Source organism: Bombina bombina, chromosome 4 (assembly GCF_027579735.1).
Source record: "Bombina bombina isolate aBomBom1 chromosome 4, aBomBom1.pri, whole genome shotgun sequence".
NCBI lineage: Eukaryota > Metazoa > Chordata > Amphibia > Anura > Bombinatoridae > Bombina > Bombina bombina.
Window position 1 is genome coordinate 404,704,333 of NC_069502.1, and position 18,726 is coordinate 404,723,058.

Sequence of the window (18,726 nt, forward strand, 5' to 3'; positions counted from 1 at the left end):
GAAAGGCATTATTTTTAGACATCAAATTATACTGGGATCTAACGAAAGCAAGTTTCACACATTCACGGCTGGCCAGGCCCCCAACGCCCCCAGGGCGAGAAAGGAAGCTAGAATCGGGGAGCTAATTAATCACTCCAGTAGAAGAATTAATAGATTGTAAACTATGATACTAATGAGCACATTGCCATCAAAATGCTCGCCCAGGCTATATTTATACCAGGACAGATGTATCTTAGAAAGTAATTTCTATACGTTAAGCTGATATGATTTGTGTTGTTAAGTTCAGTAGAGGAATCAATCATAGATTGTAAAATTTGATACTACTGAACACATTGCCTTCAAAATGCTCACCTAGGCTATATTTACACCAGGAAAGATGTATCTCAGAAAGTAATTTCTATATGTTAAGCTGACATGATTCGTGTTGTTAAGTTAAATGTTTTAAGAAATGTGATTTTACCATGATCAATGTATTTTTGTGAAAATACCAATAAAACTTTTTGAAAACGAAAAAAAACAATGCTTTAAATCATGGAATTATCAAGTAACAAAATGAAACAATGAATGAACCACTCAAGTCAGTAAATCCTAGTGCCAGGAAAGTTGTCAATTCTAAGATTTAACTAGGATATAAACAAGGAGTTAAAAACGGAGTATCTTGATAATTCTGGAGATGACAGTTTTTTCAGTAACTTACTCAGGCCTTTTGATCCCATGTCGTCAGGGATCTCCTGTTGTCCCAGAGAGCAAGCAAAAACAAAGAAATAATCACAGAGATCAGTTATCGGTTACATAAAAGTGGTGTCATGGGTAGAGGCATTTCCAGCCACAGGAAAAGGTAATGTTTATGTACTAGCAGATCAGTCATCAAAAAACATGCACAGTTCAAACTTGCTAATAGAAAAAAAAAAAAAAAAACTTTTAATGATGCTTTTTTTAAGATTGTGATTTTTATTTTTTTAAATTTAGTGATTTTTTGTCTTTATTTAACAATTCTGAGCATTATACTGGTATATGAAAACTTGATATAGAAAAAAAACTAAGTTTGAACTTGCTTATACAACCCCATTTCAAGTCATTATTACCACGCAGGCTACAGTGTACACTTAACAGAAATAACAAGCCCTACAATGATACTTTCCTTTTGCACCACAAACCACCAATGCCAACCATTATCTGCTTTCAAAGAATGCACTGTAGATTAATGGAAACAACTTGAATTTAGGGTATTTGTTGAAATATACTTTATTTCAATGTAACCAGTCACTGTTTTTGGAAATGCCTCCATTGTTACACCCTACCGCAACATCTAGCAAACCTTTCTAGAGCTTGTACAACTGAAATCCATATACTTACGGTCAATATCACTGGTTTCCAGCTCACTCTGGTCCTTGTTCTTGTAGAATGGAAATTTTCGGGAAAAGAGGTTCTTTTTACGCTTGTCATTGAATGACTGCTGAAGAAGAAAAGGAGGGGGCAAAACAAAGGATGTCTAATGTCTGTGTGTACAAACGGTTGCCTGAGTAGATCTGTGGATGCTGACCAGTAGAGCGATAGCATGCAGCATCTACTTCAAAGACCTAGTTTGTATATGTAAATGTTCCTAAAGCAGCCTGCAATGCTTGGCTTCTTTTAGAACAGGGTGAAATATAGATCAGACTTTTCCACTCCTAGCACTGCAAAATTACTCTTAATACTTAAAAAAACAAAAACAAAAAAAACCCACTTAAAAATTAGCAACAGACACTGACTCGACTATATGCATTAAAAGCATTACTGTGCATCAATATTGTTAGCTGTGATTAGTTGTTATTTTTTTTATATTGAACATGAAACTTATTAAGAAATCTCTAAAGCAACACAATTAAAATACTTTTTGAAATAAGCTAAATATCTTTCCTGGGGTTGAATATACTGTTCAAGGAATTAAACCATAATGTAATTCTACTTTAATGTCAACGATGTACTAGAATACAACATGCAAAATTAAGCAACTTGATACAGAATATGCAGCATTTCAAGTTACATAAAAGGGAGATATAACGCATTTTATTCATTTCATTATTGCACTATTGCTGGGACAAAAACTATATTTGTCTCTGGAAATAATTTTTATTTTAATATATTATTTATGAAATGGCAATGGGTAAATGTTTAGGCACCTGAAGAAAAATAAATAAATAGAGCAGTTGGACCATGTGACTATAAAAAGATCACTAAATACTGTCTATTAATGGCAATGTAGGTTATCAAAGTTGCTCAAACTGATAAGTTGCATGATGAGACAATTTTGAATAAATAAAAGTATTCTGCATGAACTATAGAAATATATCTGTAAAGATAAAAAGTAAAAACTGAGAATTGTTAATCTATTGGTATTTGGCGGGTTTTAAGACCTATCCATAGGTTTTATCTGCTACCCGAATTAATTTGTACGTATGTGCTATTAATAATTTTTCCTTTCTTTGTTTATGAAATTATCAGCCAGCCCACAACACAAATAAGTAAAGCAATGCTGGTCTAAAAAACCTCTGCCACTCAAAATTCCTTACAGGATTGTTGCAGAATGTATGTATGCTTTAAAAGTGCTGTTTCTATCAGGGAAGGCAGAGCTGAATAAAGGGTACTGCTCAGTTCATAATTAAAGTTACAAAGGTATATACTACATCAACACAGATACACAACCAGCCATCTGCAGATGTTGTTCAGATCAGAAACATTATTCAGTTGATAAACTGATAGTAACATTTGTGAATAATGGAGGCAGAACATTCAACCACTGGGAAGAACATGCTGGGATTCATGTGACCATAAACATAACATTGAAAATTAAAATAAATGTTAAAATAAGGCCTAGAGTACAACAGGTTCAGGTTCTCATTTTATAAATTCATGTATTATGCATGTATCCATTCCGCAGACACACAAAAATTAAATACAGCTAAAACTTATGTTAGTAACGTTAGTGAGTGCAGTAAAAAGAGGATATTATTTGAAAAAAAAGAGAAAAACAATTAAAGGAAATAGGTAGTTGAAGAATACAAATAGTTTGTAGGTATAAGGCCAAAAAATGTGTATCCCTGTGTGACCTATCATTAAAGGGATATGAAACCCAATTTTTTTTTTTCATGATTCAGATAGCGAATGCAATTTTAAGCAACTTTCAAATTTACTCCTATTATCAATTTTTCTTCGTTCTCTTTGTATCTTTATTTGAAAGCAGGAATGTAAGCTTAGGAGTCGACCCATTTTTGGTTCAGAACCTAGGTAGCACTTGTTGGTTGGTTGCTAAATGTAGTCTCAATCACTGACTCAGAAAAGCCTCTCTGAAAAAGAATCAACCGTTCAATCTTCATGAAGTCAAGCTGAGAGACTGGAGATTTCGATAGAAGAATGGACCATGCACTAAGAGATCTGGATGCTGAGCCAGACGCCATGGAGAAGCACTGGACATTCAAACCAGATCCGTATACCAGGTCCTGTGTGGCGACGCAGGAGCAATTAGAAAGGCAGAAACTCTGTCCTAAAACTGAAAGAAGAGAACAGGAGCGCAAAAACGGAAGATCTGAGTGTAGTATAGATAGAAAACTTTTTCATATAAAATCAGGTAAAAACACACACACTTTGCGACCTCAAACATATGAGGTATGAACAAGCAACATCTATTGGGTATATCAGCGGTATACACTCACAGCTCAGTCTCCCTGCATATGATCAACAGTCACTTACCGTCCGTCTAACATGTATATCCCCGTGTGTGTTCGAAGATCAGCTCTGGTTTCAAAAGCAGCTTGGCTCAGCAAGGACCCAGAAGAGATTGTGTACACTGGATCAGTCCACAACCTGCATGAGTAGCAAAGCAGAAGACGGTCCTCTGCTACCCTCTCTTTACAGTTAGGCGTCCAAAAAGACAGAAACATTATCTAAGCTACCACCCTCGAAAGGACAATCGGAGGAAAGATGTAAACCAACTGATACTGTCAAGGAGCTGCTAATGCATCCAACAACTCCGACTAAGGGTCCTGAGACCTAGAGCCGTACCAAGGAAGCTTGTGATTCAGATGCAAAGCCGTCAAATCAATCTGTCGAAGACCTCCTGATATAGGGACCACTCCCCTGAATGCAGACACTGCAGACTCAGATAATCTGCCTCCCCATTGTCGACTGCTGAAATGGTGCACTGATGCCTTTCTGATCAATTCAGAATGAGAGAAACCTCCATCATAGCCAGAGAGCTTTGAGTGCCCCCTGGTGGTTTACATAAGCCACTGTAGTTATATTATCTGACAGAAAAGGAGTTAATAGAACCAATTTAGATTGAGGCCAAGTCAGCAGTGCCCTGAAGATCAGCCCGAGTTCTAGGACATTGATTGATAGGGATGCCTCCTGAGGGTACCAGACTCCCTGCCCTCTCAAATAATTTCAGATGACTCCTCATCCAGACAGGTTGGAATCTGTAGTGATTATCTGACATACTGGATGGAAAACACAAACTTCGAGACCAGGTCTGGAGACGTCCACCAGGAAAAGGGATTTTCCCATATAATGGTCCAACTGTATTATCTGAGACAAATAGGAATGTTCTCCATTCCACTGCCTCAACATACATAGCTGTAGAGGTCAAAGATGGAACCTTGCAAAAGATATTGTGTCTGACGCCGCCATCATAAGACCCACAAACTACATACATTGAGCAACTGAAGGGAGATGACAGGACTGAAGCTTCTGGCAAGCCAACTGAAGCTTGAATTTAAATGAATCTGTTAAAAACAACTTAATTCAGTCTATTATAACTCCCAAGAAGCACACTCTTGTATCAGGAGTCAATGAACTATTGGCTATGTTGAGCTTTCTTCCATACTTGCTAAGAAACACAAGTATTTTCTCTGTGTGAACTGATGCTAAATGTAAAGATGGAGCCTGAACCAAGATATTGTCCAGGTACGGTGCTACTGATACATCCTGAGCCCTGATGTCAAAGAAGGGCTACCAGAATTTAATTAAAATTCTTGGAGCGGTGGCTAAACTAAATGGTAAGGCCACAAACTGATAGTGTCTGTCCAAGACAGCAAACGAAAGAAAGCGATGACAGTCTGGGTGTATTGCAAAGTGGAGATACGCATCCTTTGATATAAATTGACCTCATAGAAACAGAGGAAGAATGGACCTTATAGTCTCAATCTTGAATAAAAGAACCTTCAAGAAATTGTTCATAAATCTTTAAGTCTAGAATTGGTCTGAATGTTCCTCTGTTCTTTGGAAAAATGGAGAGTGTAGTAGAATCCCTTTCCCTGATCCTCCACAGGAACGATTACTCCCCCATATCCTCCAGCTCCTCTACAGATTTGAAGAAAGCGCCCTCTTTTGAGGCATTCTGGAAATGTGAGACAGGATAACCCTTTTCCGAGGACATGATCTGAAACCTATCCTGTATTCTTTAGAGTAGAGCATTCAAAACTTCATGTTGGTGGCACACTTTTTAAACCTACATAATTTCACCACACAGTAATTCAGTTGTACTAGCAAACAGGAGGTCAAACTAACTTGTTTTAAGAGATACGGACACATACATACATTATATAATAACGAAATGTATTTACAAGTAACAGTAAGTATGTGCAAGAATTAAAAAAAAAGTTTAATATCACCAATAGCTACTTACTATTTTAATGGGATGTATGAGGTTGATGAGATGAACACAGTTTCTGAATATTTGGTGGAATATTAGATAAAGACACTCACATTTTATCATCAAGCATTTTTAAGCTTCCATTTCCTATCCATATATCAAGAGCAGGAGCAGCAATGCACTACTGGGAGCTATCTGCAAAAAAAAACCAAACACACTTTGACATCTGACTTCAGCTCAGCATTTAAGCTGCCACCCTCAGAGCTCTGTGAGTTGCACTGAATACTGCCCGTGCAGCAAACACACTGCTATCCCACTCACTGACTACACGTGCAGTCAGGAGCCAAAGTTGCCACCAATGGGAATAGTTTCAGTTCCCACTGAGCTGCGCCAATAGGTTAAGATAATTTGTGACCCACTAGGTATCAATCACGAGTCAGCCAAGTGATATGCGTAGAAAGCGTAGAAAGCAGGCGGAAAGTCGGAAACCAAAAAAAAAATTTGTGCTGAAGCAGGGACACACCTACACACTGCTGCCGACACACTAATGTATCACAACACAGTTTGGAAAGCACTGCTTTATTGACTATCTCCAGAACCCAAGGCTCCTATACAGAATGGTCCCAAGCCTCTTGGAAATAGCTTAGTCTGCCCCCTACGGGAGAAGACTCCAGATCGGAGGCCGCACCTTCATGCTGATTTGTTATCGGCAGAGGCCTTTTTAGGCTGTTTGGATTTGTTTCAAGAAAAATTAGGCCTCCTGGTTGGCTGAGAAGTGTCTGACTTCTGGGTTGAGGAAGACTTTTGAGACTTGTTCTGCCGAAAGGAACTAATATGATTGCCGACCTTAGTCTTAGGCCTAGACATCTTGTTTTGTGGCAAAAAGGCCATATTACCTACAGTCACTATAGATATGATAGAATCCAACCAGAGCCAAATAATGTTTTACTCTTGAAAGCAAGAGATGATAATCTGGAGTTGGAAACCATGTCAGCAGACCACAATTTGAGCCAAAGAGCCCTTTGGCACCAAACGGCTAAAGCCCTATTTTTTGCATTAAGTTGAATTATCTGAATGACAGCATCACAGCATTGCCCTTTTTAAACACCGAATATAGTCCTGAATCTCCTACAATGAAGATTCCTGAGAGAGTCACATCATAAGGCCGCAGCTCCTGCCACCGCAGTAATGCTAACAGCTGGCTAAAATAGACCTCCTTGAAGAATGGCCTTGCAAAGGAAACCTTCCAGCTTTCTGTCCATAGGGTCCTTGAAAGAGGTACTATCCTCTAAAGGAATCGTCGACGTTCTAGCAGAAGTAGAAATTGTGCCATCCACCTTTGGAATGGTTCCCCAGATTTCAAAATTAACTTCAGCTTTTTAAAAAAGGTAGGCGATGAATAAAAAAAAAGGTACACCTGGTTTATCTTATTCCTTTGAGACAATTTCATACACTAAAGAGAGAACAGGAAAGATGTCCGGAACTTTTGATTTAGTTCTGAAAATCATATCTAATTTTTTAACCTGCTTCCCCGGTTTAAACTCCTGTACACCTTAAGTCTTTAGTGCTTCCTTCAGCAAGGAACGCAAGTGATCTATCCTGAACTGAAAGGTGTTATCCTCTGTCTCCTTGCCAGATTCAGAATCTGAGACATCTGAGAAAACCTCTCCGTCAGAAGCTGAGGAAGAAAAATCTTTATCTAAAGCAAGCTGAGCTGGGATAACACCCCTTGAAGAAAAGTCAGATGAAATTTGCTTATGCTTGTGTTTACCTGCAGGATTTTTAAAGCTAGGAGCAAACTCTGTCACTCCCCCCTGAGCAATACAAACTGGAAAATGGCCCGCTGCAGTAGTTGGGGCAGAAGAGTGGTTCTGTACAACAGTGACTAAGCAGGAGTTGCATAGTTGTGGAGGACACACAGTCACCAATGTACAGAACAGACATTTATTAAAAAGGATAATAAGCTCTGTGAAGGCAGCACTAGCTTGATCCATAATCTCCTAAATACCCCAAAACCTTACAGGGGACCCAAAAGGAGATAGGTACAGACAATAAAGAGTTAAAGTTAGAGAAAAAGCCCCCAAACTGTGCAGGCCTAACGCACCCTACAAAGAGCTGCCCAAGTCAGTGCTACTAGTCAAAAGGCTAGAAAATAGTTTCCTCTGAGCTCCGGTATAAGGTGCTTACCTCTCCTGGCTCCAATAACAGTCTGGACTGAGCAGAGATGGTCTTCGTGTGGTCCTAGCAGCTCTAAGTAACACCAACGCTGTGTGAGCAGAATTGCAACAGAAGCAGACGTGAAGTGAGTGGAATGCGCACCAAACACTTCTCCTGTTGCGGGAATGTTTAACCCCTCCCACGACCATGTCGGCTTCTCTGCTACTATCTTTCTGCGTGATCTTAAAGGGCCAGTACACCTAAAATGGTGTAATCCAGAAAAGTGACCACACAAGTCTCACAGAGTCAAAGACAGCCCCCACACATAAGGAGTACTGTAAATAAAATATTCAGTGACCCCAGAGACCTATAGGCAGGATCAACACTCCTTGTCACCCCTGTGCACAAACCACTGCACATTCTAAGGGTATAAGTTTGAGTACCAACCGGTTCACTTAAGACATTAAGTCTAAGGAGTGTGTCTCACGTATCTAGAACTAAGTCCCCTAGGAGACATGATCAGTGTTCCTCACATATCAAGGACTAAATATGCCCCATAGGAGACCCCCTGTTCATGAAGTACCAACAGAGGAGATATAGTTACAGGACACAATCCTCCTATGTCACTGACAATTAGGATTGTGCTCAAGGGTAACTACGCCTGGCTCACAGGAGGAGGCTTAGGAACTTCCCAGCGGCACCGGAGGCATGAAAAGATAAAACCTCTTAGGAAGCTTTATCTAAACAGGCAGTTCCCTTCTACATCCCTCTCCTCCAGGAACTGTCTATTGAGGGAGAAAATAAAAACAAAAATTCAAAGACACCTCTGTCCTTGCACTTTCCTTGACAAAGCAAACAAATACAGGGAGAGAACGGGAAGTAGGAGCGATACTTAAAGCTCTGGTGTTGGGTGTCTTTACCTCCTTCTGGTGGTCAGGTGACGTAATTCCCAAGAGTAAGGTTGTGAACTCACAACTATTAGAACGAAAGTGTACATTTTACTCTCCTTAAAGTAATGTGCTCAACTATTGTAATCTAGGCTCATCTGCTTGTTATCTCCTTTACTAAGAGCAGATATGAGCAGTTGTAAATTAGCTACTAGAGAAACAATTTAAAAGTGTTTAATGTCCCTTTAAGGCACATGAAAATATTTGTGAGAGGACCATTGGAGGTTCTATGGGGTGGTATGCACCTCCAAGCAAACGCAAAGCATCCCCATTGAGCTGAGAAGGCCTCCATATTTTATGTGTGCTGTCTTTTACAACGTTTTCACCACCTTTGTTAGCGCGCCAATTGAGCCCCCCACCCAAATATTAAAGGGAAATTATACACCAAAATGAATATAGGCTTTTTAAATAAAGCATTAAGTATAGCTAAAATGTGCAATTGACATGCATTACCTATTTTGCAGCCAACTCTCTTAAAAATGAGAAAAAGCATGCATAGTGTTTCACTGAAGATGTATACCGACGTACTATACTTTAATCACTGAGCTATTGTTTTCCCCTCACTCCCTACAGCTAGGAATTTACTAACTGTCATGCCTGACTCACTGAAGCTGCATTAAGTTATATGAAGTCTGCTGAGAAACTGTTTTTTTTTTTTTAATTTGTAAAATAAGAACAGCAAAAGAGATACACAGAGAACTGCCTAAAACTATACAGATTTGTCTGTCTCCCACCTCTACCTGTAACACTGTGCAGCTCCTCACCTGACTAAACTTTTCACAGGCACTTCTCTAAGAAATGATCTCCTAGTCAGGATCATATTTCACTGAGAAGTGTGTGAGAAGTTTAGCTCCCTGTGTGTAAAAGCTAATTTGTTACATTGTAAACACCCAGTGCAGCAGAGGCATAGCTGTCTGATTTTAGGCAAATTCGTTTCTACACACAGGGAGCTAAACTTCTCACACACACACTCTCAGTGAAATATAATCCTGACTAGAAGGAGATCGTTTCTCAGAGAAATGTCTGTGAGAAGTTTAGTCTGGTAAGGAGAGGGAGTGTGGAGATGCACAGTGAGGAGGTAGGAGACAGACAAAGCTGGAGAGCTTAAGGCAGTTCTGTGTATCTTTTACTGTTCTTATTTTACAAATAAAACAACAGTTTCTCAGCAGACCTCATAACTTACTGCAGCTTCAGAGAGTCAGGCATGTCAGTGACTTCCTGGCTGTAGGCAGTTAGTTAGGGAGTGAGGGGAAAACAATAGCCGAGTGTAGTATGTAGGTATACATATTCAGTTAAACACCCTGCATGGTTTTTCCTAGTTTTAGGAGAGTTAGCAGCAAAATAGGTAATGCATGTCAATTGCAAATTTTAGCTACACCTAATGCTTTATTTAAATAGTCTATAATAATTTTTGTGTATAACGTCCCTTTAAGTTCTAGAACCGCCACTGGAAAGGATGAGACAGCCTAATTGGATTCATAAAGCTCTGAAGTGGAGGTGTACTGCTATTTTGTAAGTATGTTTTAGTGATGAATTTTATGCAGCAAAGAATCATTCACAAATTCACCAACATTTAATTCTCAAAGTAAGATGTCCGAATCTTATATAACATTTTTTATATCTATTACTTCCTTCAGATAGCTGTATATAGTTACACGTTGTAGCCCTGTATCCACAAAAAGTAATAAGTGCAAATACAACTATTTATGCAATTTTCACTGACTTATATTGAACTGTAGTTGCGATTTTTTTTTTATGCAAGCATTAACTTAAGGTGGAGGTGAGACCTATTTTTTTTTTATTTAATGGTGCATTCTAATAATAAAAAAATGCTCTATTTCATTTATTGCAAAATTTCCCACACAAACCCCTCCCAGAGGCTAAAAACATGTGGAAAACAACTTACTTAGCAAGGGTCCAGTAACAGCCAATCAAGTGCTGCATACTAATTATCAGCTAGAGCCTTACATGGATCAGAGGGAAAAGTGCAAGGTAAGTGACTTTAGAAAAAGATTAAAACCAGTGTGGAAGGGGACTTTATAATGTATGTAAATAAATAAATAACTAAACAGGGTGGTTTATTCTTTTATTAGAATATCCATTGAAATTAGTTGGGATGTACAGAATTTTAGGGAAGGCAAAGATTTTATGGAAATTGTAAATAATTGAAGTTATGATGAGAGGAGAGGTTATGAGGATTTAGACAGACTTATTTTATACTAAAATCGACTTAAAGGGACATTACATCCAATTTTTTTCTTTCATCATTCAGATACAGAATACAATTTCAAACATTACAATTTACTTCTATTATCTAATTTGCTTCATCCTTTAGGTATCCTTTGTTGAAGAAATAGCAATGCACATGGGTGATCCAATCACACCACAAGGCATCTAAGGGCAGCCACCAATCAGCACCTCCCGAACATATTTAGATATGCTCATCAACAAAGAATATCAAAAGAATGAAGCAAATTAGATAATTAGTCAATTGAAATGTTGTTTAACATTGCATAATCTTTAGAGATCATGAAAGAAGTAAATTAGGGTTTATGTCCCTTTGATCTATTCCAGTGTTTGAAGTAGCATTCATCATATGTTTTTCAACAGCTACAATGCTATTTATCTTAATTGTGGGTAAGGATCAACTTTGTTTTTGCAATAGGTAAGTAAAAGAAGATGAAATATAGTAAAAAAAAAAAAAAGAAAAAGAATGAGTGTGTAAGTTAGTGAAAAACAGTAATTATGAGTGAAGGGCAGAGAAATAATATATAGGTTATAAGTGAAATGGTATTAAAAGAAACAAAATGCAGTTCACTATCAATGGCAAGCGTATTTTGTTTTTAAATGTAATTTCATGCATTTTTGAATGCTGTGTTAGTACACTGAGCGTGTACAGTTATTCAGTTGAAGAACAAGGTTATAACTTAACGTTAATTCAGTTAAATAGTTTGCAGCTTTCTTGTATCACATGCACTTAGCATGCAACTCACACGTTGGAGTAAAGCAATACAATATTTATTTTGTACTTTGTCTTACAAGAACATGGTAACACAGATAAACACAATCACATCATTTCATTTTACCATATTAAACACATTACTTTTTTTTAAAAGCCCTTTTCATATGCTTACCCAGCATTTAAAAGATGCAGTCTTTAAATAACCTATTACATTTTTTAGCAGTTTTAGTTTTAGAAAATGCCCACTCCAAAACCCACATTATTATTATAAAGTCTGAATACTATTTTAGATGCATTTTGGAAACATACTGTAAAGTTATGTTACGCATAGAAAGCAAAATCGAATATAAAATGAGAAAGGTTATGTTTTACCTAAAGGTACATGAAATTCTGTCATGATTCAGATAGAGCATACAATTTTAAACAACTATTTGTCTTTATCTTTTGGTATCCTTTGTTGAAGTAAAAGCAATGCACATGGGTGAGCTAATAACGAGGCATATATGTGCAGCCCCCAATCAGCAGCTCCTACCCTACATAGGTATGCTATTCAACAAAGGATACCAATAAAATGAAACAAATTCGATGATAGTAGAAGTAAATTGGAAAGTTGTTTAAAATTGCACTCTATCTAAATCATCAAAAATGTGTGTTTCATGTCCCTTTAATATATGAATGTGCAAGGACTGCATCTTTTGGCTGAAATGCAGCAATCATTTCAGATGTATCATGCAAATTACAGCATGCAGCAAATCCCTTTTACTTTCCTGAAATTTCTGGGGTGTTGCTTTAACCCAATACAATTTTAAAAGTTTTCATGACTGACAGCTGAAAAAAACATAATCTATGTAAGAACTTACCTGATAAATTCATTTCTTTCCATGAGCTAGTGACGTATGGGATATACAATCCTAGCAGGAGGGGCAAAGTTTCCCAAACCTCAAAATGCCTATAAATACACCCCTCACCACACGCACAATTCAGTTTAACGAATAGCCAAGAAGTGGGGTTATAAAATAAGGAGTAAAAAAGTATATAAAAAAGGAGGAACTGGAAATATAATTGTGCTTTATACAAAAAAACATAACCACCATAAAAAGGGTGGGTCTCATGGACTCTTGCCAATATGAAAGAAATTAATTTATCAGGTAAGTTCTTACATAAATTATGTTTTCTTTCATGTAATTGGCAAGAGTCCATGAGCTAGTGACGTATGGGATATTAATACCCAAGATGTGGAACTCCACAGAAGAGTCACTAGAGAGGGAGGGATAAAAATAAAAACAGCCGTTTTCCGGGGAAAAAATTAAATCCACATCCAGTTTTTCTTATAATTGAAAAGAAAAAAAACTTAAACATAAGCAAAGGAATCAAACTGAAACAGCTGCCTGAAGAACCTTTCTACCAAAAACTGCTTCCGAAGAGGCAAATACATAAAAACGGTAGAATTTAGTAAATGTATGCAAAGAAGACCAAGTTGCTGCTTTGCAAATCTGATCAACTGAAGCTTCATTCTTAAAAGCCCAGGAAGTGGAAACTGATCTAGTAGAATGAGCTGTGATTCTCTGAGGCGGGGCCTGACCCGACTCCAAATAAGCCTGATGAATCAAAAGCTTTAACCAGGATGCCAAGGAAATGGCAGAAGCTTTCTGACCTTTACTAGGACCAGAAAAAAACCACAAATAGACTATAAGTCTTTCGGAAATCTTTCCAGAGAATGTAAGGATCTCTCCAAATAATTTTTAGGATTAGGACACAAAGAGGGAACAGCAATTTCCCTATTAATGTTGTTAGAATTCACAACTTTAGGTAAAAATTTAAATGAAGTACGCAAAACTGCCTTATCCTGATGGAAAATCAGAAAAGGAGACTCGCAAGAGCGAGCAGATAATCCGGAAACTCTTCTAGCAGAAGAGATAGCCAAAAGTAACAACACTTTCCAAGAAAACATAATTTATGCTTACCTGATAAATGTATTTCTCTTGTGGTGTATCCAGTCCACGGATCATCCATTACTTGTGGGATATTCTCATTCCCAACAGGAAGTTGCAAGAGGACACCCACAGCAGAGCTGTCTATATAGCTCCTCCCCTAACTGCCATATCCAGTCATAGGAAACCATAGGGTGCAGTGGTGACTGTAGTTTAAAATTAAAAAATACCTGCCTTAAAATGACAGGGCGGGCCGGGGACTGGATACACCACAAGAGAAAAATTTATCAGGTAAGCATAAATTATGTTTTCTCTTGTAAGGTGTATCCAGTCCACGGATCATCCATTACTTGTGGGATACCAATACCAAAGCTAAAGTACAGGGATGAAGGGAGGGACAAGGCAGGTACTTAAACGGAAGGTACCACTGCCTGTAAAACCTTTCTCCCAAAAATAGCCTCCGAAGAAGCAAAAGTATCAAATTTGTAGAATTTTGAGGCGAAGACCAAGTCGCCGCCTTGCAAATCTGTTCAACAGAAGCCTCATTTTTAAAGGCCCATGTGGAAGCCACAGCTCGAGTAGAATGAGCTGTATTCCTTTCTGGAGGCTGCTGGCCAGCAGTCTCATAGGCTAAGAGGATTATGCTTCTTAGACAAAAAGAAAGAGAGGTTGCCGAAGCCCTTTGACCTCTCCTCTGTCCAGAGTAGACAACAAACAAAGCAGATGTTTGACGAAAATCTTTAGTAGCTTGTACGAATCACGTCCAGCTTGTGTAATAGACGTTCCTTCTTTGAAGAAGGATTAGGACACAAAGACGGAACAACAATCTCTTAATTGATATTCTTATTAGATACCACCTTAGGTAAAAACCCAGGTTTGGTATGCAGAACTACCTTATCTGCATGAAAGATCAGATAAGGAGAATCACATTGTAAGGCAGATAACTCGGAAACTCTACGAGCCGAGGAAATAGCTACCAAAAATTTTTTTTTCCAAGATAAAAGTTTGATATCTATGGAATGAAGAGGTTCAAACGGAACCCCCGGAAGAACTTTAAGAACCAAATTTAAGCTCCAAGGTGGAGCAACAGGTTTAAACACAGGCTTGATTCTAACTAAAGCCTGACAAAATGCCTGAACGTCTGGGACATCCGCCAGACGCTTGTGCAAAAGAATAGATAGCGCAGAAATCTGTCCCTTTAAGGAACTAGCTGACAATCCTTTCTCCAATCCTTCTTGGAGAAAAGATAATATCCTGGGAATCCTGACCTTACTCCATGAGTAGCCCTTGGATTCACACCAATAAAGATAGTTACGCCATATCTTAAGGGACAGTCAACACGAGAATTTTTGTTGTTTTAAAAGATAGATAATCCCTTTATTACCCATTCCCCAGTTTTGCATAACCAACACAGTTATAATAATACACTTTTTACCTCTGTGATTAACTTGTATCTAAGCATCTTCTGACAGCCCCCTGATCACATGACATTTTATTTATTATCTATTGACTTTCATTTTAGCCAATTAGTGCAGTGTCTGCCACAATCCACGGGCGTGCTCACAATGTTATCTATAGGGTTTACCTGAACTAGCTCTCCCCTGCTGTGAAAAGCAAATACAAAAGCATGTGATTAGAGGCGGCCTTCAAGGGCTTAGAAATTATCATATGAGCCTTCCTAGGTCTAGCTTTCAACTATGAATAACAAAAGAACAAAGCAAAATTGGTGATAAAAGTAAATTGGAAAGTTGTTTAAAATTACATGCCCTATTTGAAACATGAAAGTTTTTTTTGGACTTGACTGTCCCTTTATGATAGATTTTCCTGGTGACAGGCTTTCGTGCCTGAATTAAGGTATCAATGACTGACTCGGAGAAACCACGCCTTGATAAAATCAAGCGTTCAATCTCCAGGCAGTCAGTCTCAGAGAAATTAGATTTGGATGGTTGAAAGGAATTTGTTTAAGATCTTTAGATCCAAAATTGGTCTGAAGGTTCCCTCTTTTTTGGGAACCACAAACAGATTTGAGTAAAATCCTGTCCCTGTTCCTCCTTTGGAACTGGATGGATCACTCCCATAACTAGGAGGTCTTGTACACAGTGTCAGAATGCCTCTCTCTTTATCTGGTTTGCAGATAATTGTGAAAGGTGAAATCTCCCTTTTGGGGGGGAAGCCTTGAAGTCCAGAAGATATCCCTGGGATATAATTTCCAACGCCCAGGGATCCTGGACATCTCTTGCCCAGGCCTGGGCAAAGAGCGAAAGTCTGCCCCCTACTAGATCCGTTAGCGGATAGGGGGCCGTTCCTTCATGCTGTCTTAGAGGCAGCAGCAGACATTTTGGCCTGCTTACCCTTGTTCCAGGTCTAGTTAGGTCTCCAGACCATCTTGGACTGAGCAAAATTTCCCTCTTGTTTTGCATTAGAGGAAGTTGATGCCGCACTAGCCTCAAAGTTTCGAAAGGCTCGAAAATTAGACTGTTTGGCCCTTGATTTGGACCTATCCTGAGGAAGGGCATGACCTTTTCCTCCAGTGATATCAGCAATAATCTCCTTCAAACCAGGCCCGAATAGGGTCTGCCCCTTGAAGGGAATGTTAAGCAGCTTAGACTTTGAAGTAACGTCAGCTGACCATGATTTAAGCCATAGCGCTCTGCGCGCCTGGATAGCAAAACCAGAATTCTTAGCCGTTAGTTTAGTCAAATGAACAATGGCATCAGAAACAAAAGAATTGGTTAGCTTAAGTGCTCTAAGCTTGTCAAGTATGTCATCCAATGGAGTCGCTACCTGTAAAGCCTCTTCCAGAGACTCAAACCAGAACGCCGCAGCAGCAGTGACAGGAGCAATGCATGCAAGGGGCTGTAGGATAAAACCTTGTTGAATAAACATTTTCTTAAGGTAACCCTCTAACTTTTTATCCATTGGATCTAAGAAAGCACAACTGTCCTCGACAGGGATAGTAGTACGCTTTGCTAGAGTAGAAACTGCTCCCTCCACCTTAGGAACTGTCTGCCATAAGTCCCGTGTGGTGGCGTCTATTGGAAACATTTTTCTAAAAATAGGAGGGGGAGAGAACGGTACACCTGGTCTATCCCATTCCTTAGTAATAATTTCTGTAAACCTTTTAGGTATTGGAAAAACATCAGTGCACATCGGCACTGCATAGTATTTATCCAGTCTACACAATTTCTCTGGCACTGCAATTGTATCACAGTCATTCAGAGCAGCTAAAACCTCCCTGAGTAACAAGCGGAGGTGTTCAAGCTTAAATTTAAATGTAGAGATATCAGAATCAGGTTGCATCATCTTCCCTGAGTCAGAAACATCACCCACAGAAAGAAGCTCTCCTTCTTCAGCTTCTGCATATTGTGAGGCAGTATCAGACATAGCTCTTAAAGCGTCAGTATGCTCTGTATTTCATCTAACTCCAGAGCTATATCGCTTTCCTCTAAATTCGGGTAGTCTGGCTAATACCGCTGACAGTGTATTATCCATGACTGCTGCCATGTCTTGTAAAGTAAACGCTATGGGCGCCCAATATGTACTTGGCGCCATTTGAGCGGGAGTCAAAGGATCTGACACGTGAGGAGAGTTAGTCAGCATAACTTCCCCCTCGTCAGATTCCTCTGGTGATACATTTTTTAAAGACAGAATATGATCTTTATTGCTTAAAGTGAAATCAGTACATTTGGTACACATTCTAAGAGGGGGTTCTACAATGGCTTTTAAACATAATGAACAAGGAGTTTCCTCTATGTGAGACATGTTTGTACAGACTAGCAATGAGACTAGCAAGCTTGGAAAACACTTTAAATCAAGTTAACAAGCAAATATAAGAAACGGTACTGTGCCTTTAAGAGAAACAAATTTTGTCAGAATTTGAAAAACAGTGAAAAAAGGCAGTAAATCAAACAAAATTTTTACAGTGTGTATAATAAACTAACAGAGCATTGCACCCACTTGCAAATGGATGATTAACCCCTTAGTTCAAAAAAACGTTTAAAAAAAACGATAGACGTTTTTTTAACAGTCACACCAAACTGCCACAGCCTTGATGTGGGCCTACCTTCCCCAACAAACGATTTTGGAAAGTCTAAGAGCCCTTTAGAGATATCCTATAGCATTCAGGGGACTCCTGGAGGAAGCAGGATGTCTCAGTCTGTAAAAGTTACTGCGCAAAAAAGCGCTAAATTAGGCCCCTCCCACTCATAGTAACACAGTGGAAAGCCTCAGGAAACTGTTTCTATGCAAATTTAAGCCAGCCATGTGGAAAAAACTAGGCCCCAATAAAGTTTTATCACCAAAGTATATATAAAAACGTTTAAACATGCCAGCAAACGTTTTATATTGTAAATATAAAAGAGTATTACCTCAGAAAGTAAGCATGATACCAGTCGCTATTAAATCACTGTATTCAGGCTTACCTTACATAAATTTGCTATCAGCAGCATTTTCTAGCCTTCACATCTTCTAGAAAAATCTTAACTGCACATACCTCATAACAGGATAACCTGCACGCCATTCCCCCGCTGAAGTTATCTCTCTCTTCAGTCATGTGTGAGAACAGCAATGGATCTTAGTTACAACCTGCTAAGATCATAGAAATCACAGGCAGATTCTTCTATTTTTCTGCCTGGAACAAAATAGTACAACTCTGGTACCATTTAAAAATAATAAACTTTCGATTGAAGCAAGATAACAGCTACATTTCACCACTTCTCTCTTACTACCTCCATGCTTGTTGAGAGTTGCAAGAGAATGACTGGATATGGCAGTTAGGGGAGGAGCTATATAGACAGCTCTGCTGTGGGTGTCCTCTTGCAACTTCCTGTTGGGAATGAGAATATCCCACAAGTAATGGATGATCTGTGGACTGGATACACCTTACAAGAGAAAGTAGTTTATTATCCAAAGAATGCATAGGCTCAGAAGAAGGAGCCTGTAACGCCTTCAAAAGCAAATTAAGACTAAGGAGGAGAGACTGATTTAATGACAGGCTTGATACAGACCAAAGCCTGCACAAAACAGTGAATATCAGGAAGCTTAGCAATCTTTCTGTGAAATAAAACAGAAAGAGCAGAAATTTGTCCCTTCAAGGAACTT

General features: G+C 38.7%; 1 protein-coding gene across 1 annotated transcript in view; it reads right to left on the reverse strand.

Annotated features, from left to right (window-relative positions):
• Positions 1 to 18,726, reverse strand: part of DLG1 (discs large MAGUK scaffold protein 1) — a gene marked incomplete in the record, with an annotated part of 930,518 nt that overhangs the window by 186,347 nt on the left and 725,445 nt on the right. Inside the window, 1 exon segment of the mRNA XM_053710194.1 lies at positions 1,357 to 1,456. Coding sequence (XP_053566169.1) covers positions 1,357 to 1,456 — 100 coding nt within the window.